The sequence below is a fragment of the Rhodnius prolixus genome, unplaced genomic scaffold (assembly GCF_049639745.1).
Source record: "Rhodnius prolixus isolate KJV_2025 unplaced genomic scaffold, Rpr scaffold_2, whole genome shotgun sequence".
In the NCBI taxonomy this organism is placed as follows: Eukaryota; Metazoa; Arthropoda; class Insecta; order Hemiptera; family Reduviidae; genus Rhodnius; species Rhodnius prolixus.
The window spans coordinates 1,929,886-1,957,801 of record NW_027411592.1 but is presented as its reverse complement, the minus strand read 5'-3'; the positions used below and the strand labels follow the sequence as shown (position 1 = coordinate 1,957,801).

Here is a 27,916-nt window from a genome sequence, read left to right as displayed (position 1 = left end):
AACTTCTTAAATACCTACTTCTAGGTTGGGTTTTTGAATTAAATTTTATAAACATTTACAACTTCTACCAACATAAGAGATTAGCAACAATTTTTTAAAAAAGAGGCTAATTACGGACGAAAACATTTGTTGAAATACTTAGACTGAGGTTATCTAAATTTAAGAAGCAGACTTTTTAGTCATTTTTAGGGGAGGAGTGTATACGAAATATATTTATTTAATGATTTATTTTCTAATGTCATTGGTTTACTATTTAGAACTTAATATATGTGTATCTTCTTTTTTTCTTAATGGATAAGTGGTTAAATTTCTTAAAAAAATGCAGAATGCAGTTAAAGTAAAATGTGGTTAAGTACGCAGTGCTACATAATCTAGCAGATCTTATCTGACGTAGTGCATATGCTTTTTTCTTTCTTTTTTTGGTTTTATTCTACATCAGAGGTTGAATATCAATTAATTTGGGTAGGAGTTTGACTTCATCTAATTTCTCTTTCATACTACACTTGACGATTTGTATTTTCATTATGGCTAGTGAAACGCCCTACTTCGAATCTTACCAGAAACCTGAGAGATGTCCGTAAAAAACACCAGCTTCTTAAGTCTCAATGACACTCAACGACAATTAAGTATGGTGCAGAGGCAACTGCTTGCTTTTTTTTGCTGATACCTTCATTTCTTAGACAAAATCAGGCCCGAGGAATGTAACGACGGGCAGCAATTTGTGGCACATCTGTGTTATAGAAACTATTCAAGAAAAAAAAATTTACTTCTTTACTAATAAGAAACACTTTTTGATAGTAGGAAATAATAGTTTCCTAGTAATTATGTTTAATCTTTAATTAATCGCTGATTTGGAAATGTGTATCTCGATAAAATTATTCCAAAGTTAGCGTAAGTGCATCATCCATCTTGATTAAGTCCTCTCGTTTTGTTTCAATTTATATTCGAAGAAAGTGATTATAAAAATGGGTCACACTTCTTTACTCAAAAGTCAATTTGTAGACGTACATATAGTAAAACCTCCAAGTTTGAAGAAAACCTAAAGGATTTACAGTAGACTAGGTTGTGTGAAGAAAGTTCACATCATATTTTAAGGTTACGAAAAAAACGAAGCATTAATCTGTGAATAATAAACTTCGTTGGCAAAAAATTAAATTGCTAGCACAATGTTTCAAAATTTAAGATACGCTAGAGAGCCCCAGGAACTGAAGATTTGCAGTTGTATTGTCTTCCAAATCATATGTCTTTATCTTGTAAGTTCAATTCTGTTTTAATTGTAAAAGTTAATTTTAAAGCTTTGTTTTATTTCTTATCTCACATCTTGAACAGGTAGGCCTCTTATTCTAACGCAAAGTAGATCAGGTGACTACTACTAAATAACTCTTCTTAAAACACAAAGGAAGAGAAAGATAAGGAAACCAAAACTGATGAAGAACACATGTATTTTATTATTATTATTATTTTATTTTATACAGTAGATGCTTAATATGAACAGAAAATTTGAAGAAATAGTAATATCTGTGTGACTAGTGCAGAAAGATATTCATTTCTTATAAAAATGGAATAATGTAACCGCAAGAGTAAAATTAACTTTTCTGCACTAGTTAAACACAATATTTGTCTTACGATCAAAAAAGATAAAGTATTACAACGAAATATAGTTATTTTAAAGAAATAATGTTTGTTGTGTGTGGTAACTGTATTTTGGAGAAAATTATGAGTGAGGGGTGAATTAAAAGACTTTTAATCAGTTTGCAATATAATAATGTTCATTATGTGAAACACCAGTTTTGTGTGTTTATTGTTTTCGACAATATGGATAATATTAAATATGTTTTACTTAATTTGAGTTTATAAGTACACTTTCTCTTTACTTAAGTCTGAATAGTTTGTTGAGGTATTTCTTTTCGCTATTCCTGAAGTTAGGACACTTCATTTATCGATTTTTGTGAATTTTGATGTTTTGATAAATTGTAATATGTACTTTGGTTTTCCATTCGCCAGCTGGGAATTGCGTTATGATTGTTTTTGAGTTGTAATAGGTTTCATTTCCATTTATGACTGATTAAAAGACTTTTAATTCACACTCGCTCATAATTATCTGCAAAATGTTTGGCATCCTTCCCTTGTGGACAAAAACATAAAAAAACGATGAGTAACCTGAAATACGTACTACGTATTCGTATACGTACAGAAAGCAAATAGGCAAGCACAGTTTTCACAGAAGAGTATTTTGATGAAGTCGCGAAGATCTTTTAAGACATTCTGAAAATGCCGTTTTAATTCGTAAAAATTTCCTCAAAGTATTTTATAAGTCTTTTAATTCGCCCTCACTCATAATTTTCCTCAAAACAATCGTAAACAAGTGCAGTAACATCAGATACTTTTGAATGCAATCTCGCCTACTTAAAGTAAGAAAAAAAATCACAATTGATCAAGAAATGACTTATTATAACACTAAAAACTGTTCAAATTTTAATGACATTACACTAACAGTAAAGGTATGATTTTCTTAGATGTTATTGTTATTAGACCTTATTTTTGTGTGCATTTCGTAGAAATAAATAAGCTGAATTTAACTGAAAAAATAAATGTAAAACATTACTTGGCAAACTACATCATCCGCAAAAAAAATAAATTCATGTCACACAAAGTAGTTTCTTTATTCGTAATTAAGTGGTGTAGAACAATTTTTGCATGACAATAAGAAAAATTGAAAATTGCTTCTTTTGTAACAATTCATTTTCTTTTAAACGTTCAAAGTCAACTTATTGCTTTTTACCCCCATCTAGGATATTAAAAAAAAAAAAAAAAAAATAATAGTTAACATCTATAGTTTACATCAGTAAAAAAAAGAGTATTCAAAATTTTAAGTTAGTCAAAATTAAAAACTTATTTTATTTTTATTATGTAATTATTAATTTCATTAAAAATTTCACCTGCTCATACATTAGATATTTGATTATGAATTATGACTTTTATGAATATAATGGTCAAATTCTATAAGTCGATAACTTATTTCCTAAGGCGAAATACAAAAATACTATGTTCCGGGCGCCAGTTACCCTTAGCAACGCTACTAACAACATATTAGTTATTAGTTTAGTTCACACACAAAAATTCTACAGAATTTTATTTTAGTGAAAATTAATAACTTTTATACTAATCTACTACATTTTGATATTTGTTTGTTAACTTTTTAAATAAAGGCACATTCTTTTTTTCTCTTCCTGATTTTTCGTATTTCTATAAATTCATAGAAAAAAAACCTTGTTTTTTTTAAAAAATTATTTCAACAATGTTTATTAATGATAAAGAGATTTTTAGTCTTTTTGTACAGGAATGTCTCTCTCTCTCTCTCTTCTCTCTAAAAAGGAAGTAGCAAAGAGTATTTCCACCCTATTTTGGAGGCATAATTTGCTACGTGAAACAAAATAATAACTTTCAAAACTTTCCAAGTATTTAAACTGTTTTAATATAGAGACGTACTTACTATGGCAATTCCTTAAAATAAAGTTTAAAAGTACAAAGAAAATCCTGTTTTACGAGTATTTATTAAACAACCAGTTCATTGCTAAAAAAAAAAATAATAAAAATAAAAATGTTAACATTAAAACATTAACAAATACAAATGTACGGTTCTTTCGATTGGCGAAAGCTATAGATGTGTAACCTTCTCATGTGGTTAAGGCCATTTTTATGGAAAAAGTTTTATAGAATTGAGCAATGGTTTTTATGAACATCTTTATTATTTTGATTAGATTAATATTATATATTTTTACGAAGTAAATTATCCATTTTTATTTAATTTCATCAATAACTCACAATAAGAACTATGAGAGGTTACTTTTTCGTACATACAAAACATACACAAACGTCTTGAGTATTCGTAATGAGAGACAAAAATATTTGTGACAAATCATAAAAAGATCATGTCCAATATGTGTTGTACAATCGTAATATAAATACATTATTTTAGTATTTTTTAAAAAAAATATGATTAAAATAGCAAAAGCTCTAAGTTAAACATATCTGTAGATTTTAATTCAAACTAAACATGTCCCAACAGCCCCTATATTATTTTACGATAAGTTTTTAAACGCTAATAAGGCGTGTTATATTTAATTTTTATATTTTATTATATAAACTATTTTCAAAGATAATATAAATTTCTCAGATTTTGCTACCACGATCGATAATAATAGTAATCTGTCTTAATGTAATCATCACATTCTGAGGGTCCTTAAAGCAAACAAAATAATAAAATGAAATCAGAATTATTTAACACAAAAATCAGTTCGCACGTTTTTACATATTGTTATTATTACACTTTATGCGGTTTAAAAAAATGACGGAATAACCAGAAATACTGAGAGGTTTGCATTACTGTTTTCAAAAAAATAATTATGGAAGAGATTACTACTTTCTGTTTAAGGTGTTCTCAAGGCAGGGTCTGTAGAAACACTTCAGGCTTGATTCTTTCAAAATTTAGAATAGCATAGAAATTATACTTTGCCCAAAACGTCTTCTATTGATAGCTTCAGCTCATAGAAGAAGCAACGTATCCGTTCTCCAGCAGCAGAAAGTGGCGTGTCCAAAACACATACTATTTCCTGCTAGCAGCCAAACAGTGTATCCTGATGATGCCGAAATAACATTGCACGCCTATTAATAATCTTTGTAACTATTTCTCCAAAGTGGTTTTCGATTTAATAATTTTTTACTCCGTACATAAGGCGGATTTATTGCCAAACTGAATAATATCCTTGATTAATTAGCACGCGTTTTATTTCCCTTCCTCTCTAGTCTATTTTGTTCCTTTCGAAATAAAAAAACATGCAAAAAAAATACATGAAATTATAATTTATTAAAATTAGTTTACTTTTTTCATGAAAAAAAAAAAAAAAAAAAAAAAAAAAAAAAAAAAAAAAAAACCAAACAAACAAACATGAATAGGTAGCATTTAGTAATAGTTTAGCGTTTAAAGTGTGTCTCATTACGCGAGTGTAGTAGGTAAATTTGAGTCCTGACTATAGTGTCACACTCGTCTCAATATACGCCTAATCTTTCCGTTAAGTTTTTAGTTTTAAAAAACCATCTAGTGAGTTTTCTTAATTTTTCCATAACAAACAATAATAAAAATTTTTAACCATTCATAACAATTTGATACAGCACATATTAGCTGAATATACCATGAGTATCAGGTAAATTCCATTTGTCAAAAATTAATCGATTGTCATCAGTTATTGAATTTCTTTTTTATCACAGTGAAAGGGTGAAAGAAAGATTTTTTTAAAAATAAATATATATATTTCATTAAACAAAAAAAAAATAAAACAAAAAGACAAATATTTTATAATATAAACACATCGTTCTTTCTTTTTGCAACTGTACATAATAATATCGAGAGGGCGAATAATATATCGATCGATGCTATGATTTTGATCAAATCTTTCTTTCTTCCCTTTTTGATTAAAAATAAACTAAATTAAATTATGTAAAAAGACAAAAGAATTACAATATTTACAACAAAACATAATATTAATAATAAAAATTAAAAAATCATAAAAAAAACAATAAATTTAACGAGCTTTAAAAAAAAAATCTATTCTTACTCTATACTTCATAAGAGAAGAAAATGTTCAAAAAATTTAGAAGGCACTGATTGAGATATAAATATAATTTTTATTGTCAGCTAAAAATCCAGAAGTGAATTATTATTATTATTATTCATCTGGTTTCTGAAAGGCAGTTTAATAAAGGCACTATTATTAAATTATTTTTAAATTTCTACAAATTTTACAATTATTTTGTTCCATTACATTTGACTGCATTATTCCATAATCATATCTCCTTTCTGAAACAGTAAAAATTTATATATTAGTGAAATTATTAGTGGAGCTACAATTATATTTTTGGGGGGCGGGGTTGGCAGTGCTTTGGGTTTTATAGCCACTCTTTAACAATACTAGTCCAACATAAAAGTAGTGCTGAATTAAAACAGGCATTTAAAACAACGAACTAATATTATCAATAAAAAAGCGGGCCAAAATTGAGAGTGAAACATTCCCTATCTAAGCCTTTTAATCATTTAATTGCAAACGTAAAATTTGTAAATAATCCAGCACTTTAGAAACCTATAAAATCTAACCTCAAGGATCATAACCTTCCTCAATTGTTATTTTTTTTCAGTCGAAATAAATTCGTAACCGTTCTTATAAACAGGTAGTGAAACGTTCATTCCATTGATATTTAACTTTTAAAAAAGTAAGCCTACCCTAAACTCCACAAAAACTGTCCTAAAACGAATTTTTCTAGAAAGATGATCAAAGTAAAGGACATGTGTATGTACCTAATGTAACCGACCAAGCTAGCGGTTACGGAGCCAAGGGCTTTCAACAAAACAGTTCTTTAATAACAGTTAGTTTATTTACAATATTTACAAATAACTCCTTATCTTACAAGTTAATCAGTAACAGACACACCGCCCTAACCGACAAACAGACACACTCATCCACACTACGGCCCTAACTAACCTACGTACCTTTTTACTTAACTAATATATACTAACTAATAGATTTACTAATTAATACAGCTAATATATTTTATTACATAACATAAACTTAATGCTAACTGAAAACCAATCTCTTTAAATATTACAATAACTAATAACTAAAATAACGAATACTAGAGCTGCATAGAAACACGCGAAAAGTCCAAGTCTCTCTCGCCAATCCTCCACCTCCACATAGAACTCACCCACCGCCGCCGATAACGCCTCCTCAAGTCGGATGCCAGTGCGGGACTTCCTCTTAATTTCTCTCTCAACCTTTTTAGCTTTTAATAGCGTCTAGGGACACATAGACATGTGCACGTCTCTCTGGCCTTTCTGACCAGCACCTCGCTGTCCCCACTCTCTCGCCATATGCATGTGCCCCCCTCCTCTATTCGCTACATATAACCATTACACCTAATGTGTATAGAAAAGTTCCAGAAAATCAAATACGATCATTTATGAGAAAATCTTCAAAAAGTTGGATAATCCGGATGTATTTTATATTTGGTTGGATTCTTTAGGCGGTACAGTATTAGAACAATCATAGAATAATAGTTGACTAACCGATAACAAATGCCATTTTGTTCGAGTAGAATTACATGTGGATCGTGGCGGCTGTATATCGTGCTTCTCCTCTTCTTAAACTCCACTGGCTTGGACGATACTTCACAGAAAAAAATACAAGACATCAATAAGTAAAACAGATGTTGCAAAAGAAATACGAATATGGATAATGAGATATCAAAGCAATGGATCAATTATGCTTATTGAAGCTAAATTTTACTGCATTACGTTCGTTTTAATGAGCAAGATCACACAATAAAAAAAAAAATTCTTGGCAATATCAGTAAGATGTTGATGAGACAATCATCCATGTATTTCTGAAAAGCTCAAACAATTTAATTAAAATACTATTAGTAAGGAGATACATCCAGTTTAAGAGATTTCGTTCTCAACATTTTTCGATGCTTTATTATACTTTTTTGCTATTTTTTAAAACTAGAACTTAAATCCGTGAATTTGCAAGTGGAAAAACTCAAGAACAATAATTTTACACGATCGCAACACCTACTCTTCTTACCTGGATGCAAAGAAAGTAAACAATTTGGCAGTTTTAGTTGTCCAGAAGGTTATAAAGCGGTTACATGATACGACATTAGACAAAGTTTAGATCGCGCTCACCTTGATCAACACTTGTCCTGAAGTAGTGTGAGGATTCCTGTACGCATAAAATAGCCAAGATCCCAGTCCAGCGATAGTCAAAATGAAGAATAACAGACCCAACAGTCCAGAATGCCCTAGATGACCAGTTTTGCCTGAGTTTGCTATTATAAAAACACAGTACAAATTATTAGAAAATAAAATTATAAACAAAACGTTTTTAAATGTATTTTTCTTTATAAACTAACTAGGACTCATTTCTGATTGACAGTATAAGGGTTGATCGTCAAAAAGTGCACGTTACGTTAAAAAAATACCCAACTTAATTTATATTAATACTAATTATCTCTTTTCGTATTGATTAGATTTTAATGATTTCTTTACCAGATTGTAGAGAAAACATTACTCTATAACCGACATAAATAGCAATCTTGCAGTGATAATAGGTAATGAGTTATAGAAGGTTAATATTTAAAGGGTTTGCATTTCGTTCAAATTTAAAACGATATACCTCTCTTCGTACTGATGCTTTTCTTAAAATGATACTAAAAGTAAACTTTTTGAACTGTAACAATAGATTGAAACAACTTGCAAGAATACTTTGAAAAACGCTCAAATCTAACGTGACGAATAAAAGGCGATTAAAGGCTAAAATTCTCCGGTCCATTCTAAACGCTTTTTTAAACCTTAGAAACAAATATTCAAAAACACTTCAAATTACCATGTGTTCCTGAAATTTGATAGAAATCGCTTAAGTTAATTCCAAAAAAGTTTTGTTTTGAGCTCTAAATCCTCTTTTCATGTCTACTCTTTCATCCAATTTCTTTTTTTAGATGGCACCGCTGGGTGCCAAGTTAATGAACTTGAATGTCCAATATTAACGCTCTTATTGCGCACATAACGCAGGTGTAAATATTAATTACAAACATAAAAGATGGCTCAATAATAATAAACAACATTTTACCTATACTATTATCTGTAGCCGCCTGAGAATGCACCGCAACGTGCGAATCAGCTGATGCACTTTTATCTTCAGTTATGTGGAGGCCACGTTGATGCTGTCGTTCGTTGAACACAGAGGCATTGCCGGCCGTACAGTCACTAGTCACATTTATGGCTGTATGTTCACACGAATGAACCAACCAATCCTGTCTATGTCTGTCATAACCGGATGAACATCGATTTATTGCTGCACACCATTTGCACTGAAAAGTAAATTAATTTTTAAAGTTGGTTTAATCCAGAGTAGATGCACATCTTTCTTCTTTCGTTGGTTTATTTAAAATGCCTTAGATACTCACATCGAGTTGTCTATCCGCTCCAGCGCAAGTAGCACAGTCATTGTAGCTCATGCAAGTCGGCAGAGCTGACATGTAAATTACTGTCCAGTTTTTAATATCTTCTCGTTTGAAGCTCACTCTGTGATATTCGTATATAGTTTTCTTTCTTACAACTGTAACATGAAAAAATATCCGATGAGAACACTCACTCGACTTTTATCATACTTTCCAAAGGTTTTCTTAAAAACTGAAAATTTCTACTTAAATTTTGTTGCAGTCGTCACGAAATACCTAAACAAAATCAATTTTTCAAGCAACTTGTTCTTGTAATAGTAGATGATAAAAATCATTCCCGTGATTCACATTTCCGGTAAAACGATTAATATCAACGATTTATAACAATGTCCTAAAATGATACAACAGAGAGAAGCCTAACAACAACTTCTCACTCACTCACAGAAAGTGCACCTAATGGTATTTCCATCGAATAAACTTTGGAATGATTGCATATGCGACAAATACGCTACCTGATAATAATATAACTAATAACAAAGTAAAAGAACTTATTACTTCCTATGTGGTTAGCTACATATGTATTTTGATGAGAATTAATTACGTCACTCATATATTTTTACAGAACTGAATTCTAGATTTTTTCTTTTGAACAAATATTTGTCTACAGTTTACTTTCACTTTTGATACGAATCTATTAGCAGAAGCAATAAGAAAACCCTTGTTGTTCAGCTAAAAAAGAAATGGTACAGACATTCTTAAGATATAAATATAATATTCTTTAATTCAATTCAAACTTATTTCACTAATTTCTCTACTACTTATTTTAGCATTTATTCTCTATACTTTACTATTTATTCTAGTAATAACAAACTTACAAAATACATTTTTATCCATAATGTAAGCATCAGATATGCCAACTTTGACCGGATGTAAACAATCTTCTATGCTGTCCACTAATATAGGTACATCCTTATAGACGAACGCAATGTCACCATTTTTACACAAAGTCACTTGAAACGTGAACTGACCAGCATCTCGTTTATCTTGTAAATGTACACGATCCCATTCAACTGTGAATGCAGAACCTTAAACAAGCAAAGAAAAAAAAAATGAAGATGAAATAATCAAAAGAATAAATGTATAATAGAAAATACTAAATGTTTAAATCCTCATTTTCTTACTTGATATGGTAAGAAGTATGCCCTGTTAATCCCACAAAAATAAATTTTCATGAAAAGTTTCAAAGAAAAGTGACAGGTTTTTTTTTTTGGTGATAATTTTATGGAGTATAAAGGTAATCGTTTCCGTAAAGTGGACATCTGATATAAAATGAAACAAACTTTAAGTAAGATCTCAGTAAGTAATTAAAATAATTACCATTATCCGTATATCTGACTTGGCTGTCTTCAGAGAGACCTGTATCAAAGTTGGCCATAAGTGGTGCAATGTACTGGGTGGCCGCCAGCCATGAATGTATATAGTCTCCTGTATACAAGAAGCCACCAGTGGCTATTGTCACTTTTTGTATAATATGTCCATAAAATGGAAAATCAAAAGAGAGTTTTACAGTCTGAAAACAGTAATTAAATGTGTGTTTACTGGGTTGGAAAAAACTATTTGGTTCTGCTTACAAAAAAAAAAAAAGTCAAGGGAAAACCACAACTAACCGCAGCTTTGCGATGACTTGTTGACAACATTTTATTAATTATGACATCTTTCTCTCTGTCCAGATCCACCCAGTAGTGTTTGGCTACACCAGGATCAACTATGAACGTACTATTATAATAGAAATGGTTATCCTGTAAAACATAACAATGATAGATACAGAAGGAATCCTCAGTAACCAGTACTTAAGGCAACAAAAGGAAGAAGATGCTACGGGAAGTTGCACATCAAGTGCGCACCATTACTTACGATATTCTCCTTAATTAGCATTCTAAAGTTAACAGTAATCTGAGATCTTCAAATTTCAACATTTATATCCCGGCTATGATTAAATCCTGATGATTCTAGCTTCTCTCAATTTTAAAGTATATTGTTTTCCATAATTCAGCACAATTTTAAAGAGTTCTGAATATTATGAGTTAAGATATTGCGATTCTAAAATTCACAATAATTTGTGATGTTCAAGAATTCTTGAGCAACGGAAGACATCCTTCTCTCAAAGGCCTCTTTATTATATAAAACTTTTACTATCATTCTCTCAATATATTTTTCGGGTTCAAAAAAAGCTCAAAATATATAGTTCAGGTAACTGAACTAAATTTAGTATAATATTATTTCTGATATTGATAGTAAAATTATAAAAGTATGGGAAAGCGAAAAATAATGATATATAAATACGTAAGTTAAAATAAAAGAGCACAATTTACCACTTGTTTTTCAGTAATATTATTCTTGACCAAAGTACTGTTGGTAATATCTTTAGGGAAGTCATCATCGCCAAACGGAACAGAAGCATTAGTTGGTTGAACCAGAACACTGGCATCCTCGGGAGTTGTCCCAGTTACTGAAAGGAAATCCAGTAAAAGTTGATTAGAAAAAATAGTTTTAGCCAAGGACAAAGCTGAGGTAAATCACTCAGCATCTTCTAGGAAGCAATTCAAGCAAAAGGCATCTAGTTTAATCTCTAGAAAAAGAATTTCTACTTAGCAAATCTGCCAGACCGCAATTTTGGCGCATCAGTTCATAATCACTAAGCTCAAAAACGGTTAGGGGGGATTCCTGGCCAAATCGCCTTAAGTAGAAACTTCAAGTTTCTTTTAAATGTTTCCATAAAGTAGACAACTTTTGCTAACTCTGCAGTGATCAAAATAGACTTCGTATTCTGAACGGTTCTTTTACCACTTTGTTGACTCATAAGTCTCATGATGAAGCTAGGCTTTCCTAGAACAGGTTAGCATCAGCAATACTTTGGGGAAATGGAAGATTCTTTAAGAAACCTCAAAAACTGCCGTGCAAACATTCCACGAACATTTTGAGAATCTGGTGTAGAGAATTTGTCTTCCTCTAAATTTCTATCGTACACCATACATTTTCGAACACCAAAATAGGGATTCTGTTTCAGATGATAAGTAAAAATTTCAATTCAGTCAGAAAAAGAAAAAATTATAATAAAGTAAAAAATGATGCGTGCTACAGGGGATAAAATCAACGATATGATCTTATCCAGCATTCTGGGCCTAACCATAAGTACAAATGCCTACCTTGTGCTTCTTCTCTGCTAAGCACCGTCCCGAATCTAAGAAGCAACGTTTCAGTACGCTTAGGTCGATAAGTATTGATGGTAAACTTCACTGCTTCAGTTTGTAAAGATTCTTTTTTCGAAACTGCATTCTTCCAAACAATATAATCTTAACCAAATCATTGCACATTCTCAACAAACCATTAATTAGGTGATTATGTCCATCTTGATGATCTTCGTGCATCGTAGTATGATTGTCCATGTGATGCTCGACACTATCCTGATGGCTGTCCGTAGAGTTTGTAGAGCTTGGTGCCTTTGTGATAGTTGTATTGCCGACAGCTGGCACAGGTGTGCTTGTAGTCGTTGGTGCTACTCTTTTTTGTTCAGCATCACTACGGTGAATGTCCCCATGATCGTTATCACCAATCACAGCCATTGATGTTGTTTTTCCTGGATATAAGTCCTGATTTTTTTTTAAAGGTGTACTTGTAGCTTTTTTGATAGATTGTTTCGCTGGAATTAGAAAAAAGAAAATACTATCAGTACTACTGGGAGAAAACGGGAATGCATATGCAACTAAATTCCTCTTTTAGTGCAGCAGCAGTTGCAATCCAAGGCTCTTCGTGCGTAAAGACTGCACTTTAAGCCCTTAAATCATTTTTCAAGGTAATTTGATTTGCTGGAGGGAGGATTCAAGAGGCTTTACAAAGAAGGGTGATGAAAATAGGGCTTTGACCTTCAGTGATGCTGAACTTCTCATTCAGCATTGGAAAGGGTTGAGTTTGCCCTTTCAGATCCTCCCAAATCGAATATTCACTAAAAATGTCTTTAAAATAAAGCGATAAGTCTATTATTACAAGCAGCTAGCTAGCCAAGTTTAATGGAAATAGTTACGATCAGTTTTCGTGAAAAGCGGGGGGAAAGCGAAGGTATTAGTGAAAATTCCCCACTTCTAGTGGAAAAGTAAAAGTATTCACTGAACTATTAAAGGATAAACCTTCTTTCTCTTCGGGCGGATATTCGTGTTTGCCTTCACCACCGCCATCAGCCGAAGCTGAAGCCAACTGTTCAGCGCTGATTGCTAAATTTCCCACCATTTCCATTCGACCTCTTCTTCTGCTGAACGTATCCAAATCATCTGGAAAATATAAAAAATTATTTTTATTATTAAAATATTGACGAAGTACAATTATTTTCATGGAAAGCAAAATTATCACTGGATCTGTTTCAAGATTTTAAAAAGTAGATTCTGTGAAAATTTAGAAGTTCCTTCGGGCTGGCTCTAAATTTTCCTAAATTCCTTACCAATCCTGGTAATATTGCACGAAGGAAAGCTGTAAGCTGAATAAGACTCCTTATATACCAAACTGTCCAAAATGTCTTCATTTTTACCAAGATGAAGCAACATTCCTGTTAATTCATTTTAATTGAATGCACACCTTAATTTCTACTTGCGACAAACAAAAGAAACACATCAATCTGGAGAGATCAAGTTGACCATTGTGTACCAGAAAGTAATCCGGTTACCATCACAACAATACAGCTTGCTTGGATAGCAACTCTATGTACAAAGCTGAAAGGTGTTCATCTTGCTCAAGTAATAGCAAATTAATTAAATTGCAATCTATAAGCTAATGAATTACCTTTGTCAACACTCTTGCTGGGATAAGATTCACGTCTGAAGTAGTTGTCGGCTAGTCGGGGAATGGCAGTCTCAACGTACCTCCTTTCCCTTTGCAGCAGTTTTATATCGCTGCGCTTGACGATTTCCGATGGATGGTGGTCAACCACTTGGTATCGAACAAAATCTGGAGAAAACAAATTAAATTTCATTATTTCTGATAAATAAAATGCACATCATTGAGCTTCCTTTCTTTTTGGGCATTAGTTATTGGGAACACCGGACTTCCTGCTGGGCAGATATGTTGCTACGGTCTGTTCTTTAGACTGTGCAAAAATGAATGTACCAAATTGGTCCAAAGGTCTGGGAGAATCAAATGAAATATCCTTATGAAACGAATCAACAAATGGTTTCAGACAATACAAATGCAAATTTATAGGTCTCATCACGGAAAAATTTAAGGCTTCTATAATAGTCCTTTATCGAGAGTGAGCGAGAGATGTACTTAGAGTACACTCCTGTGCAAAAATAAAATGTTTCTACGTGGACACGTATTGAGAGAAAAATGCTGCTTATTCTTAAAACATTTTTGCTGCCAGAACGCGTAAAAGAGTACCATTGCCACTGTGAAATGGTCGATAGCTAAAATTTCCGAAATTACTTTTTGAACATCGCCTAACACGAAAAACTAAATCTTATTTTCACTTAATTTTACCAAAGAAAATACCGCATGATCTTGTTAAATTTTGCATATCAAGTTTTACACAGAAAATATCTGGTTTTAAAATAACCAGACTAAACTAGAAAGAGACCTGCACAACTGGATTCAAACTCGGGACCTCGATATGTTACGGTGACCATTCGTACTGTTTTTGGCAGGACAGTAATGTTTTTTAAGACGCTGTCCTTTTTTTTTTTTTTTTTTTTTTTTTTAGCACAAATGTCCTGTTTTTCAATGAAATTTAAATTATACTCAAATTTAATTTTTGAATGTAAAAATATAGTATAAATGTATAATAATTAAGTTCCCAAATAATCGTTTAGAAAAAAATTTTCTGTGTACATTAACTTTGGACGAACCTTTAGCGTAAAACACAACCTGTTTTACCGATAGAGTAGACTAGACTAGTGTAAACATCGATCGCTAAACATCATGTAAAAACTAATAACTAAACTAACCTATACCATATTACATGGCCATTGTTTTGTTAATAACCGATCTCGTCTTAATAAACGTATTAATATTTTTTAAGGTTTTTTTTTTTGCTCCTTGTCCTGTTTTTTGATACAAAAATAATGGTCACCGTATCGATATGGGAATCGAATAATCTTCCAGTTAATGAGCTAATCCCTTCCTTTGTTTATTATTAATTTAAAATTTTGGAGTTATTGGTTTTTTGTCAGTTTTATGGGATTGGGAGCTGTTTTAGACAGTTTTATTAATGGTTTTTCCCATATAAAATTAGATATGAGTTATCCTAAGCATGCCAGTTCACATTTCTGCCAACAGAGGGTGAAGAAATTCATAAATTGGATGAAAATGAGTTACAAGGCCGCTTATTACGGCCGGCCAACTAATTCTTCCCTAACAGCAGAAGCAGTATACATTTAATGCATCTAGGAAAACTATTAACATGTTTTAATCTACTTTTTTATCCTAACTGATATTGCAATAAAAGATTACAGCATGTTTTATCTCCATTAAACTCAGATAAACAATTAATAAAGCATTATTCATGAATAGGTAAGTCCAGTTACCCTCAATTATATTTGTTACGCCATTTTATCATTGTTTATTTTCTTGTGCACACTTGTTGGAATGAATAAATTCAAGGTTATCATAATATAGACACCTCCGAGAAAAAATAAAATAAATATTACAGGGTTACCAGCTAAATTGGAAGGATTATTTACAATGCTAACTGAATAGATAGAAACAATTGGAATTAATTGTTTACAGTTGTGTAACACTGTAGAGCTCATCAGATTTTGTAATAATTAACTTAAGGTTGCTATGGGTTGCTGAACCTTCACTTTGCACAGCCTTTTAAGGCTGTTTTATTTAATATTTACTTATTTATAATTGTAACTTAAGACGGATAATGGAAAAAAACAGGAAAATTTCCAAAATTTTGTTTAACGTGTATAAAACTTTACTTTGGTCCTATTGTTTCTATTTGTATATGTATTTGCTTTTATGTACCGTATCAAATGGAATCTTAAGACAAAAGGAATTTTTTTTTTAAGGCTAAAGGACTCTTTAAAATTTCTGTACACTTGAAATAAATTTTTAAAGTTTTCTTGTTAAAATAATTTTTTTTTAAATTTTTTTTATTTTCAAATACTGAGGACAGAGACTGTTAATTGGAATAGACGGATAAAAGAGTGACGGATAGCCGAGACTCCACTGAATCTAGAAGACACTTCTTCAGTAATTCCACGAAATCACTGTTTTTATCCGTCGTATCGCGTATCGCGTATTCTGTAACCCTAATCAGTTTCTAAATTCCTTCCATCATCGAGAGTTTGGTATAGGGAAATGGATTTCAACTAAATTTTCATTTGGTATTATACTTGCTGACTAAGTAAGACCAAGTGAATTGTAAGATAGAAACGAAGTTGACAATAATGACTTCTGCAAAATTCGAACAGTTGGTACTGGTGACGCCATTTCTGAATGCATTATTTCTTCATTTTATAAAATATTGATCCCAACTTTTCTAAAACTCAAAATAATAAGAGTCCTGTCTAAAACATTTTATCTAGAGATGGGGCGCTGGAAAATTGCTTTTTAGGGAATCCAGAAGGAATCACCATGTTGAGCCTCTCTCATGCCTCAAACAGTTTGCAGCAGCGCTTCTGCATTTCGAACTTCACAGAATAGATCCTTTTTTTTAGAGCACCATTCCGGGGACTGATTATTTATAACGTTAATACATGTGCAGGGAAGGTTGGTTATGGCACTTGAACAGTACAAGGCCCCAAAGAGAATTACGCGGGGCCATTGTCCTTACTCATAACAGGCGACGATCACTAGACCATATCTTCGGTAAAGTTCGCCAATGTTCGCTTAATTACTTAAAAAACAATTAGAACTGTTCTAAAAAAAAAATTGTAATTTTCCATTTTGCACAAAATGCCGTTCTATTTTATTTGATCTCGTAAAATCAACATTGTAACAAAATCTCACAAGTTTTTCGACCGTAACAATCCAAAGATGGTGCTTCAGAACCAAAGTGCCACCATTCTTTCGGCTGTAATTCGCTCATTAATTCTTTTCTCCTGCCAATCATAAGAGGACTTTCAAGTATTCGTTCTGTGATGCTGTATGTTCGAGCAAGAGGTAATTAGAAATTCGTCAGTATGTGTACCGATCTGTCTCTTCCCTTTGTTAGTGAGTTATTCAGAACTTAAAAAGCATGGAAAGTCCCGATTCTATACTTGGTTTAGCAGCTTCTGTAAGTTCCGGCCAATGGCCCATTGTAAAAAATAAACAAACCGGAAATACCTCTTCACTAAATTAATTTTTCATTTATTTTCACCAGAATGACTCTAACTTGTCTTTGAACTTCGTTTACTGAATGGACACATGTAGGTTTGTATGGTTATTTATAAATTTATTTTCTCTTATTTACACAAGATTGGTGAAAACCGGATAGCTAGGGTTTTCCTTCCGGAACAATGGATTTCAAACGGATTTAAGCGTTTTTATATGGCTATAAAATATTAATTACTATAAACATTCCAAGCTGAAAGAATATAATGCCAGAGGAAGCAACACTTTGCAGAACGGCTTTATTCAGTTTCCTGTAATTCTCTAGACCTGATCAGATACCAAAAATGGTTGGTTGCAGCAAAATCCTTTACTGGAAATGATAATTTTACGAATATAATGCACTTGGTCACTTTTATTGGTGACAGATATTTCTAGAAAAATGATTTTTAATGAGTTTGTAGAGAATGTGCGTCGTAGATTTTAAACAATTACTACGGCAAAGCTGACAGCTGGACCAAGATGGAGAATAATAACATTTAATAACCTCTTCTAACTGAGTGTATCCCCTCCACAACAATATTTACTTGACGGAAGATAAAGTGAACAGGAAGTCGTCTGAGTGTGTCACCAGTTGTCAAATACAAAATCTGCGGTGAAGACTCACACGACTTCCTCTTACTATTCCCATCAATATTCCTCAAACTCGCACATTTAACCAACACTATGGTTTGTAAAACCGTACATTTAACCTGAAATGTAACTTTACAGAGAAGGAGCCATTTTCTTTTAAATAAAGGACTACTTCCGGGACAAGATTTTCTTCAAACTCGACTTTAACCAAATATCAAATCTCCTTTAACATAATTAGAGATCATGAGACAGGAGCTTCCCTGGAAAATGGCGCGGTTACAATATCTTCTCTAGCTACAGCAGAGGTCGCCTAAGTAGTCTATACAGGGTGAACCATTGAGGTTTTCTTAAAAATTTCGATTATTTTTATTTTTCCAGCATTTGGAGAAAGATTGAGGCGGTTTGGAGAATAATTTATGCTTCGAAATGGTACCAATTTTTAGGAAATTTATCTCTCTTTCTAACCGTGTCATCAGCATCGTATTCGGACTAAAACTTTCTGAGTTATAACATTTTTATTGGGAAAACGTAATGATTTTAGAAAAAAATAAAATAAAGTGACGTCACTCAAGAACAGTGGAAAATATGAAGTTGGCCAATACGTCATTGAACTCCACTTTAGATGTACTACACACAGTAGGCAATACTTACTGGTTCACCCTAGCCAGGATCTGAGCCAGGGGGTCGAAGGAAAAACAATTTCGAACCCAATATAGCGGAACCTTGCAAAGAAACACCAGGCACACTCACCTCATTAATTAAGAAGCAATACCTGTAGTTACTTTACTTGTTCTTTAATAAATATTAAGGCATTTAAATTTCAACATTAAGGCATTTTTCATAAAAGTATTGTTACACAATCTAAAATTACTTTAATAAATGTTTAAAATCATATAGTAACTGTACAACACACAGTACCTAATAGATAGTTTTATTTTAATTAACTGAAAATTACTTTTATGTGGGGGTCGATGGAGATTTCGAAAAATTATGTAGGAGGGGTCCATGATAAAAAAACGTTTGGTGACCCCCTGAGCTACAGTAAGGTAAAAAAATGTGAAAATCTTAAAAAATCTTGGCTCATTTAATGTGCGTAGCACTCTTCTGCGAACATTTTAAGCCAACCTTGTGACATTCTGAGAAATGTTGAGGTTATTTCCTTGTTACCATTTTATACTGAATATTGAAAGTAGCCATTCGCTAAAATTTTGTAGTCCACAAAACGAACGTTTTTGACAGTACTAGAATTATCGATACTTTAACATACCGAATCGTAACAAAAACTTGTAGTTTTTCTCCTGATTTACTTCAATGTCTTAATAGACAAAGCATCTACTTATTGTTTTAGGTATAAACCAAAATCCTGTTAAATACATCAACCATTTTTGCGCCTCAAACGTATTGTCCAGGCGAAAATGACATGGAATAATGAAAAGATTGCAATAATTCCACATAACGTTAGTAAGAGAAAGTACAAAATATTTTCGCATTCAGCGCCTCAGATCCAGGATTATCGATGAAACCAGAACTACGACGGCTATCTCAAGAGACAAGAGAAACTAATTCAATAAATTTTACAGTTGAATAACATGTTGAAAATGATGAGTCAGGTTTCTACAGAATAACAAATTGGTTGCTAATTGAATCAATGGTTAACAAGCAATAAAGACTGGAAATATGAACAAATTGTCAGTTCCGATAGTGATCGTTCTTGGCCATTTGTCTTAACTAGCTCTAATAGTACTGGGAAATAAGGAAGGATAATTGCAGTGCCTTTGTAGAGCAAGGCGCGCACTATCTTTGGCTCAACACTAATCGATTATGGATTTAGATAAAAGGAGTTTGCGTTTTCGATTATAAACCGGCGCGATTTAGAGAGCGTGAAAAAGACATGCAGTGACCGAAGCCAAACGGAATGAAGGCGATTTGAGATGAGATATAAGTGAGCGAAATTTGGTAAAATATAGTTTTGATTTCTATGTTCATCCCTTTTTTCCTTAACCTGTTTTTATTTGTTGTTTGCGTATTTTATTAATATCAATATATTAGGGTTAACGAAGCCATTAATTAAACAGAAGTGGCACTTCAGAGTGAAGCCTGCTTCCCACTACTTTCTCAAAAAGGCTCCAATTTGAATTCCAAGTTTTTAGGAAAATCATGGGGCTGTTTTCGATAAAACGCTAAAAAAAATTAGAGAGATCGATTCAATAAAATGATATAGTCCGGAAGGTTATTGTTGGGTTTGATGTGGTGGCGGTGGCAACAAAAACAAATATTAAATTTGAACTTGTTGCTACTTTCCGAGTTATTCTTAGCACTAATTCTATAGTCACGACAAATTCTCTCTACACACAGACTTTGTAGGTCTCCTATGACTCTCGAAATGAAAGTTTCAAATGAACGGACTTAACAGGACTCGCTTAACCAATACCCAAGGCATTATGCTCGCTAACCCTTCGACCCGGAGCAAAACTGGGGCCCCCTATCCCGGTTGAAGGTCGAAGTCCCTGCTCGCCTAAGCCCTGTGAGCTCTATTTAAGCCCAAGGGCATATTTGGAGGTTCCAATTCCAGATTAGAAATGGATTAAATCACATTTTATTGTATTTTTTTTTATCCTTTCTACGAAGGCACTCAAAATAGAAGTAGTTAAATAGGATAATTTGTATTAAAATTTAAATTAAAGCTAATTACCTACAATTAGGTTTAAACAACTAACGTATTAATTATTAGTATAATATGTTTAACCTCCTATTTAGTGTTATATTACCATTAACCTTCGTTTACTTTAATTAGTGCATTCCCTTTCAGTTTTGCTAATTACATTTCCTCTAATATGAGTAAGAGGAAGTACAGTGATGGGAGTTGATTGGGACATTTCCGGTCGATGGATTTTGCTTAGGTTACCTTAGAAAGTCACTTCATCTCCCAGAAAGCAGAAATTGTAAACAAAACTTTGAACTTAAAGGTCCATAAAGGACACACTTACACAATTAGATTTGAGCTAATATTTAGTTTCTACCTAAATACGAAATCCCGAAACTTTGAAGAGTGGAAACTAGGTGGAAAAGAAAGCTAAAAAAGCTGGTTAACCAATTTCCCTCCAAACTGGGCAGTCAGTTGCTATCTCTTACTACAGCAGTATCGTAATTATCGGAGTTTGCACCGGAAACACACAAAGAGATTCATGTGAATTTGAACTAAATGTAAGTTAGGTCTAAAACATTACGTATTTACGTAGTTATATTTCCGGTTGGCTGAATTTGGCCAAAAAGCTGTTGTAGCGGCCAATTTGATTTGAGTTACGCGATGTTTCGTTTTTGAAATAAGATTGTAGGAAAGACAGAAAAGGAACGGAATATTACCTGTTTCTACTAAGAAGTTATTACTAAGTATTAGTAATAGAATGGTTAAGTAAATTGCTTGCTTAAACAGAAATCATTTTACTAGCAGTAAGCATTAAATTTAAAAGACAAACAAAAAGCTTTACAGTGTCATACTAATGACTTTCCGTTTTCATGACTAATACCAACTAGACAGAAATAAAGGTCAAAAATCCCACAAGCAGGGCAGTTGCAGAGAATATACTTGTTGGGAAATCCCAAATATAATTTCTCTAGCATTGAAGTGCACACTGATTCTTGGAGAATAAACTTACCTACTTATAACTTCACTATCTCTTTCTTATTAAGGAAAGTAGCGATCAAGTTAAATTATCGATTTATTTTCAGTGCACATTTCCACTTAAGTCCGAAAAAGTGATTTTTTTATAAAAAGGTAGTTAATTGTGTGCAAATTAATTCAAAAACTAAAAGTCACAAAAAGCTAAAACTTTAGATTGGGGCCGACTACAACCTAGCTATTAAAATACCTCACTAGAAGTAACATTTTATTTTTATTATTATTCTTTTCTGTATAAAATTTAAAGCGCGTCAACATCTGAGGTCTCTATTCTCTCGTTGCAAACAACACTGACCATCACCGGACAGTGAGCTGTAAGAAGCTCTTAGGAAGAGAAAATCTATGAGCTAGCAGCTGGATTCGAATCCGGGGACTCCTCGCGGGAATCCAGGTTACGCTACTACTGAGCTATTCCCTTCCCTCAAGTGCCACTTCATTAAATGGGTTTTCCACTTTGTTGAGAACAATCAAATAACTTCCCTAGCCATGCAAAATGTAAGTAACATATTAATAATCATAATACTGAAGCAAAAAGCATTTCAAATAATATTTTACATTTTCCTCATTGCTTTCCTGTCTCAAAAAAAACTGGACTTATTAAAAACTGCAAAATTTCTGCAGCTTTAATTAGGAACTCAGCGAAGTGAAAACAAGGTCGGGAATTCCAGTTTCCTATCCTACTTTCCTCATCAGGGATCCTACCTTCACAACTAGCACCTGCAGACCATGAAGCTGTGTTTGAATCTCGTGAGAAATACTCATATGACCTTCTTTAACTGCAATTACAATAGAGATCAATACTAGTTGATAAAGTTAGGACCAAACTGCACTTTCTTTATAACAGATAAGAAAAGGATGAAAGAAAATAATTGCTCGTCTCGCCGACGTAGAAAGGTCGGGGGGAGTGACTGCAGTGTACTTCTACGTCCAGTTTGGCATCCCTAGAACACGGCACCCAGACGGAAACTGTTCTGAAAAGGCGGCGTTGATATAAATTAAATTTTGTTTTTATTTTACATCGTGTAAAAAATAAGCTCAACTGATTTTTCAGGCAGATTTTTGACAATAATGAGATTTAGGCGTACTCCAAGCCAGACTCGAAAACAGCAATCAAAGCAATGGATGCACGAGAAGAAAACTAAGTCAATTCCAACTACCTCAAAAGGCTCTTAACCAACGACTTCTGGTATACAAAATGGTCTATTTTTATTGATTACCATGATAATTAAATAATTGGCGATTAATACGCGTCTTCTGATCGACCAATTTTTTTTTTTTTTGGAAAGTTGACCTCATCCGTAAAGACTGGTGAGAAGAGGTCGAAATTCCAGAATTGCAAACACCAAGAAATCATCATTCATCAAAAAATGCATCAACCCAAAAAGTTGTTAAAGCAAAAAGGAAAACTGAAGCACGCATCCATTAGATTCACCTTAATTTGGGCACCCTTACCAAAATCCACTTTCTCACAAAATTCCAGTCAATTTGAGTAAGAGGAAATAATATCCAAGTCCAAGACTGTAGAATGGTAGCTGCAGATTGAGAAAGTTAGGACATTTTGATAGAAATGTTTAACGAACTATTCAATTTTTAGAAAAACAAAAACATTTACACTCAACTACAAATTAAATTTGGGGAATTCCTTATTATTACGAAATGGTTAATCTGATAGTGATTGCTCAAAATCTTTCTTACAAAAATAGACAAGTCAAAAAGTTCATCCAATTTAACATTTTTTTATATACTATAAAAGTATGTACATTAAATACATAAATTTGTATAAAAGTTCAAGTATGTACTTGTAAACAACTTAAAAATGACCATTTTTACTCAATTTAAGCTAACTCTTATCTTGATTTAAAAAAAAAACTATTTTCAGTAATTAGCATTTCACTTTATTATTTTCAAAATAATTACTGAGGTTCTAACAAAAAAAAAAAAAAAATATTCGAATGGCTTCGAATAAAACCACAATAAAAAAAGACAAAAAATATATAAGCCCAGTAAAACAACTTTAGTATATAATGCCAGAAGATATTACACATTAGCTCTATAATTTATGTAACTAGAAAAACAATGTAAAGATAAGGTATTTTGCGCGACAGCCGTTAGCAAATTTATTAATTTCATTTTATTATTATTCCAAATTAAACTGAAGTCAAATAGGAGTGTACAACGGATTCAAAGACTTGCCATGAAGGAAGAAATCAAAAGGAGGATACATTGCAAATGTCATTCTAAAGTTGGAGATGAATAATTCGACCATTTTTACATAAAAATTAAGTCTGAGAAAAAGGAGGCACTTTCCTTTAGAGCGCCATATCAGAATTTTCTTACTAAAATAAAGTGGGTTTCAGTTTTCCTGGAAAAATAACTATTATAAAAGCAGTAAAAAGGGCAAATTTAGTGAAAACTAAAGTATACCTAGTGAAAATGTGAATTAATGTGTGTTGCGAAGAGCCAGAGTTTGCCAGAGGTTACTAACATCAACTGACTCTGCTGATCTGATGTGAACTATGTAAGGATTGGGATACCCATAGGGGCACCCAAATTCCAGAAAAAGTCGCTCTCCTCTTAAGAAAAAAGCCTATAAATTTAAAAATTTTACCTTATTTTGGATCCGAACAAATACATCACCTCAACTATAAATAGAAGTGTATGATTTCTAGTAATAAAATGCTTATTTTACAGATTTGCAAAACATGAATTTAATTTTACTGAAATATTTTTATGTGAAGGCATTAACTTTTTTCATTTTATAAGAAGAATACTCGATATATCCAAAGAAAAATGCTTTTTGAAAACCTATTGCAACCAATGCTAAAGAAATAAAAATAAGAGTGGTAACCTCCCAGTAAACGTTAAATCTGGAGATTCCTGGACGATTTTATAGAGATCAACAAACAATTTCCACTATCAATGTTACATCTAATTTAAAGACGTTTTAGGTCGGATGGCCAGAAATTATTTAGGGTGAAGGGACCAGTAATTGACATACCAGAAATAAACTGGTATTATAAGGGATATGTGCCGTTTTTAGTGGTGATTCTTTCAATTTCGTTATTGAGAAGCCTTTGGGCAGCAGTTCCAGAAAAATATTAATTATTGGAAGGTTCCTTGGTATCAGTGGAAGGTTATTTGTGTTAAAAGTTCAAAATCAAGGAAAAAACAAGCCGTTGCTAAGGAGGATTGATAAGAAAATAATTTTCCTTTTTTCTTATTTTTCGTTTATTTGTTCATATATTCGTGAGGTAGATTTCATTTATGTAGTTTTTTTTTTAATTATAAGAAGCATTGAGGATTAAAATGGGGCTGTCAATCACTGGTCCTTGAAACGGCAATCTGTCCAGTAATTGACATGTATGTCAATTACTAGTCCTACAGCTTTTTTGTTTGAGACCAGTGATTGACTTCCAGGGAAAATGATAAGATAGGTTGATAAATTTTATTATAATTAAAAATTCAATACATTGTAAAATAAAATCATTGATAAAAATCGGCAACATAAAATAAATAGTAAAACTTCCAACAAAATATGTTTAAATTAATGAATTAGCAAATGTACGCCTTATTTCAAGAGGGCATGCAGAATGATTATTCTGTACAGAACAGAATAGTTAAGAATAGTCGAGATCGCCGAACAGTTTCACGAGGCCAACGTGACTGATAAAAACGACGCCCACTTATCGGAGTTTGAAAATCTCTCATTCTCCCTCAGTTTTGGGTCCTTGCCACATGCCAAAGAAGAAAGGGAGGAAATGGCTGAACCATAGAATTCCATCAAATAAAACGGCCAGGGGAAAAATGAAGCTCCCTCAAGAGAAGTACCAGGTGCGAAATTAAACATAAGTGGAGAAGTTGGTGACTTAGTGATGTTACACATTTCTTACTTTTTAATCTAGTTTTTTTTTTCATTGATGTTTCATTTATTTATTACTGTTGTAAGTGCGAATGCTTACAACCTGAGGCGGGACGCAATGAACGTGCACAGTGTATTTATACATGAGCCCAAGAGGTAACTCAGTAATAATAAACAACCAAATACTGTTTAGATGCAGAAAATAAGAATGAATTACATTCAGATAGTTTGGTTTCGAAGCAAATGACACTGGCAGCACAGATTGTGGAAAATATTAGTGAAGCGCTCCAAAAGAAGGGAAGCGTAGGAGAAATTTTGTTCACTAGAAAGCACCAACAACTCGAACACAAGGACGCGTAGATGCCATCAGTAGCAACGTTATAGGCGGAATGGATAAAACAAGGATGTGACCACATAGTTTAGACCAGTGGTGGGCAAACTTTTTTAATGGGGGGGCCACAAAGTTTAAGAAATTCTAGAGGAGGGCCAGAATTATAGAAAAAATGCATTTTGTGTAAAAGCTTTTAATCATATTATAAAAACATTACAGCATTACACACTTGTGTAACTACGCGGCTAGTTTAGCTTCACCTATAGGTTATGCATCTATTATTCTACTAAGTAGAATCTACTTTATACTTCTCGACCGTCAAAACGTAATTATAGCGGGCCATATACTATCCATGTCGATGGACCCTCGGCGGGCCGGATTAAATACTTTCGCGGGCCGTACTTTGCCCATCACTGGTCTAATCGGAAGTAGAGAGTTTGGTAAAGTGAGAACCAAAAAAAAAATTCCCAAAAAGAGGTTTAGGTAACAAAATATTTAGCGGAAACTTGAAAGGATAAGAGAGCGGAAGAGTTGAGAGAAAGAGATAAAAGCGAGCCGACAGACATTGTGTACGATCTAACAAGTATGTTAGCTAATATCTCCGTGGTACTATTGAAAGTAAGGGCTGTTATTCAAATTACCTGTCTTGGCTTGGGGACTTAATTAAAACTGTCCAGTAGGACAGTTGTGTAAGGGTTGGTCGTCAAAAACTGTATAAAATAGCGTAATGTTGAAAAATATTAGATTATTTAGGTTTGCCTATTTAAAAACTGATTGTAATTAATTATGAATAAGACCGATTTTTGTTATAAACCCAATTGAAAAAGTGATTTAGGTGATTTAAGTGATTTATTTAGATCTAAAAGTGATTTTGAATGCATATCTTATGTCGTTTCATGAATATATTTGTATGTCAATTACTGGTCCCACCCCATGTCAAACACTGGTTCCACCGAAAATTCGGTATGTCAATTACTGGGTCATTGACATACTTCCAAAAAAAATCATTTTTGGTTGACAAAGACCGAATTTACTGCTTTTAAAATATTAATAAAATAAAATACATCCTACTGGAGCAGTACAATTTTACAACCTACACCTGGAGCCAAAATAACGGAAGTTATTCTCCCTTAAACTCGAATTTTTTCTTAAGCAGTCAATTACTGGTCCCTTCACCCTATCACATAATTAAGCAAACCGATTTCAAGGACAAATATATTTGTCTGTTGCAAAGATCTCTTTAACCAAGGACTGAATAATTAAATTGCAAGTTTCTTTTTTTTTTTTTTTCTATTTTCCTTGCTTAGTAAGACTCTTTAATTGTCTTGAAAAACTGAAATATAATGTTAAAGTTCAGAAACAGATAAAAATAAATCATTAAAGAAGAGAAATTTTACATAAATCATACTTCTTAACCACAACCTGCAGGAAAGCTATTCATGTAAACGACGTATTTATTCCACGACAAATTTCTTGATATACCTGTAAGTAGATAAGTTAGGAAGAAAAAAAAAATTATCACAAAATTGATTAATTTGAATCTTATCTCTAAACTTAATTAGCACTAATCAGTTATAATTTAAGTCCGTAATGAAAGTTGAGAATTCATTAATTAATTAAGTCAGAACAATAGAAGAAATGAACAGATGTACAATAATAAGGAGGATCTTTCATTTCATTAATTTTTCTTCCGAGTTCGTTTCTTCTTTCTATTGATTTGTTCAGTAAACTAGTAAATAATTAATTTCCTAACTAAGCTCAAAGTCCATGAAATTAATGAGTTATTCTTTCTTAAATGCCTTCAACCATTATTTTCTAAAAGTAGAAATAATTTATAAAATATTTACTACTCACCATCGCTGGCTACAGCCAGAACCAATAACTCACAGAATAATGTGAAATAAACCAAAAAACTACACTTAAGTCTAACGGCCGCCATTATTAGTAAGTAAGAAATAATTTATTGTTCTACGATAAACTACCTACAGACATAACCAAACTAAAAAAAAAAACGTAAATCCTAAGACCGCAACTCTCTAAACTGCTTCTTCCTAGAGCTTCTATTTCATACTGGTGGTTTTTGGTCGAGGATAAAAGAGGT

General features: G+C 32.5%; 1 protein-coding gene and 1 long non-coding RNA gene across 3 annotated transcripts; one reads left to right on the top strand and one right to left on the bottom strand.

Moving 5' to 3' along the window:
- Positions 1–159: 159 nt before the first annotated feature.
- LOC141448743 (uncharacterized) lies at positions 160–4,947 on the top strand. The gene is made up of 2 exons (XR_012455207.1): positions 160–1,253; positions 1,330–4,947. It is a non-coding gene; the product is annotated as an uncharacterized lncRNA (long non-coding RNA).
- Positions 2,645–27,897, bottom strand: l(1)G0289 (plexin domain containing lethal (1) G0289). Of its 2 annotated transcripts, none has more exons than XM_074117319.1 (13): positions 27,670–27,897; positions 13,843–14,007; positions 13,182–13,337; positions 12,398–12,712; positions 11,385–11,521; positions 10,680–10,811; positions 10,390–10,582; positions 9,888–10,097; positions 9,019–9,170; positions 8,682–8,922; positions 7,739–7,881; positions 7,121–7,220; positions 2,645–5,857 (listed from the first exon to the last, which is right to left on the bottom strand). In XM_074117319.1, the coding sequence occupies exons 1-12, from the start codon at positions 27,752–27,754 to the stop codon at positions 7,152–7,154; spliced, it is 1,998 nt and encodes a 665-aa protein (XP_073973420.1). In that variant the 5' UTR covers positions 27,755–27,897; the 3' UTR covers positions 2,645–5,857; positions 7,121–7,151. The 2 variants fall into 2 exon arrangements, with proteins under 2 accessions (XP_073973420.1, XP_073973421.1); XM_074117320.1 differs by having other exon boundaries at positions 13,197–13,337; positions 27,670–27,896.
- Between the last annotated feature and the right edge of the window lie 19 nt (positions 27,898–27,916).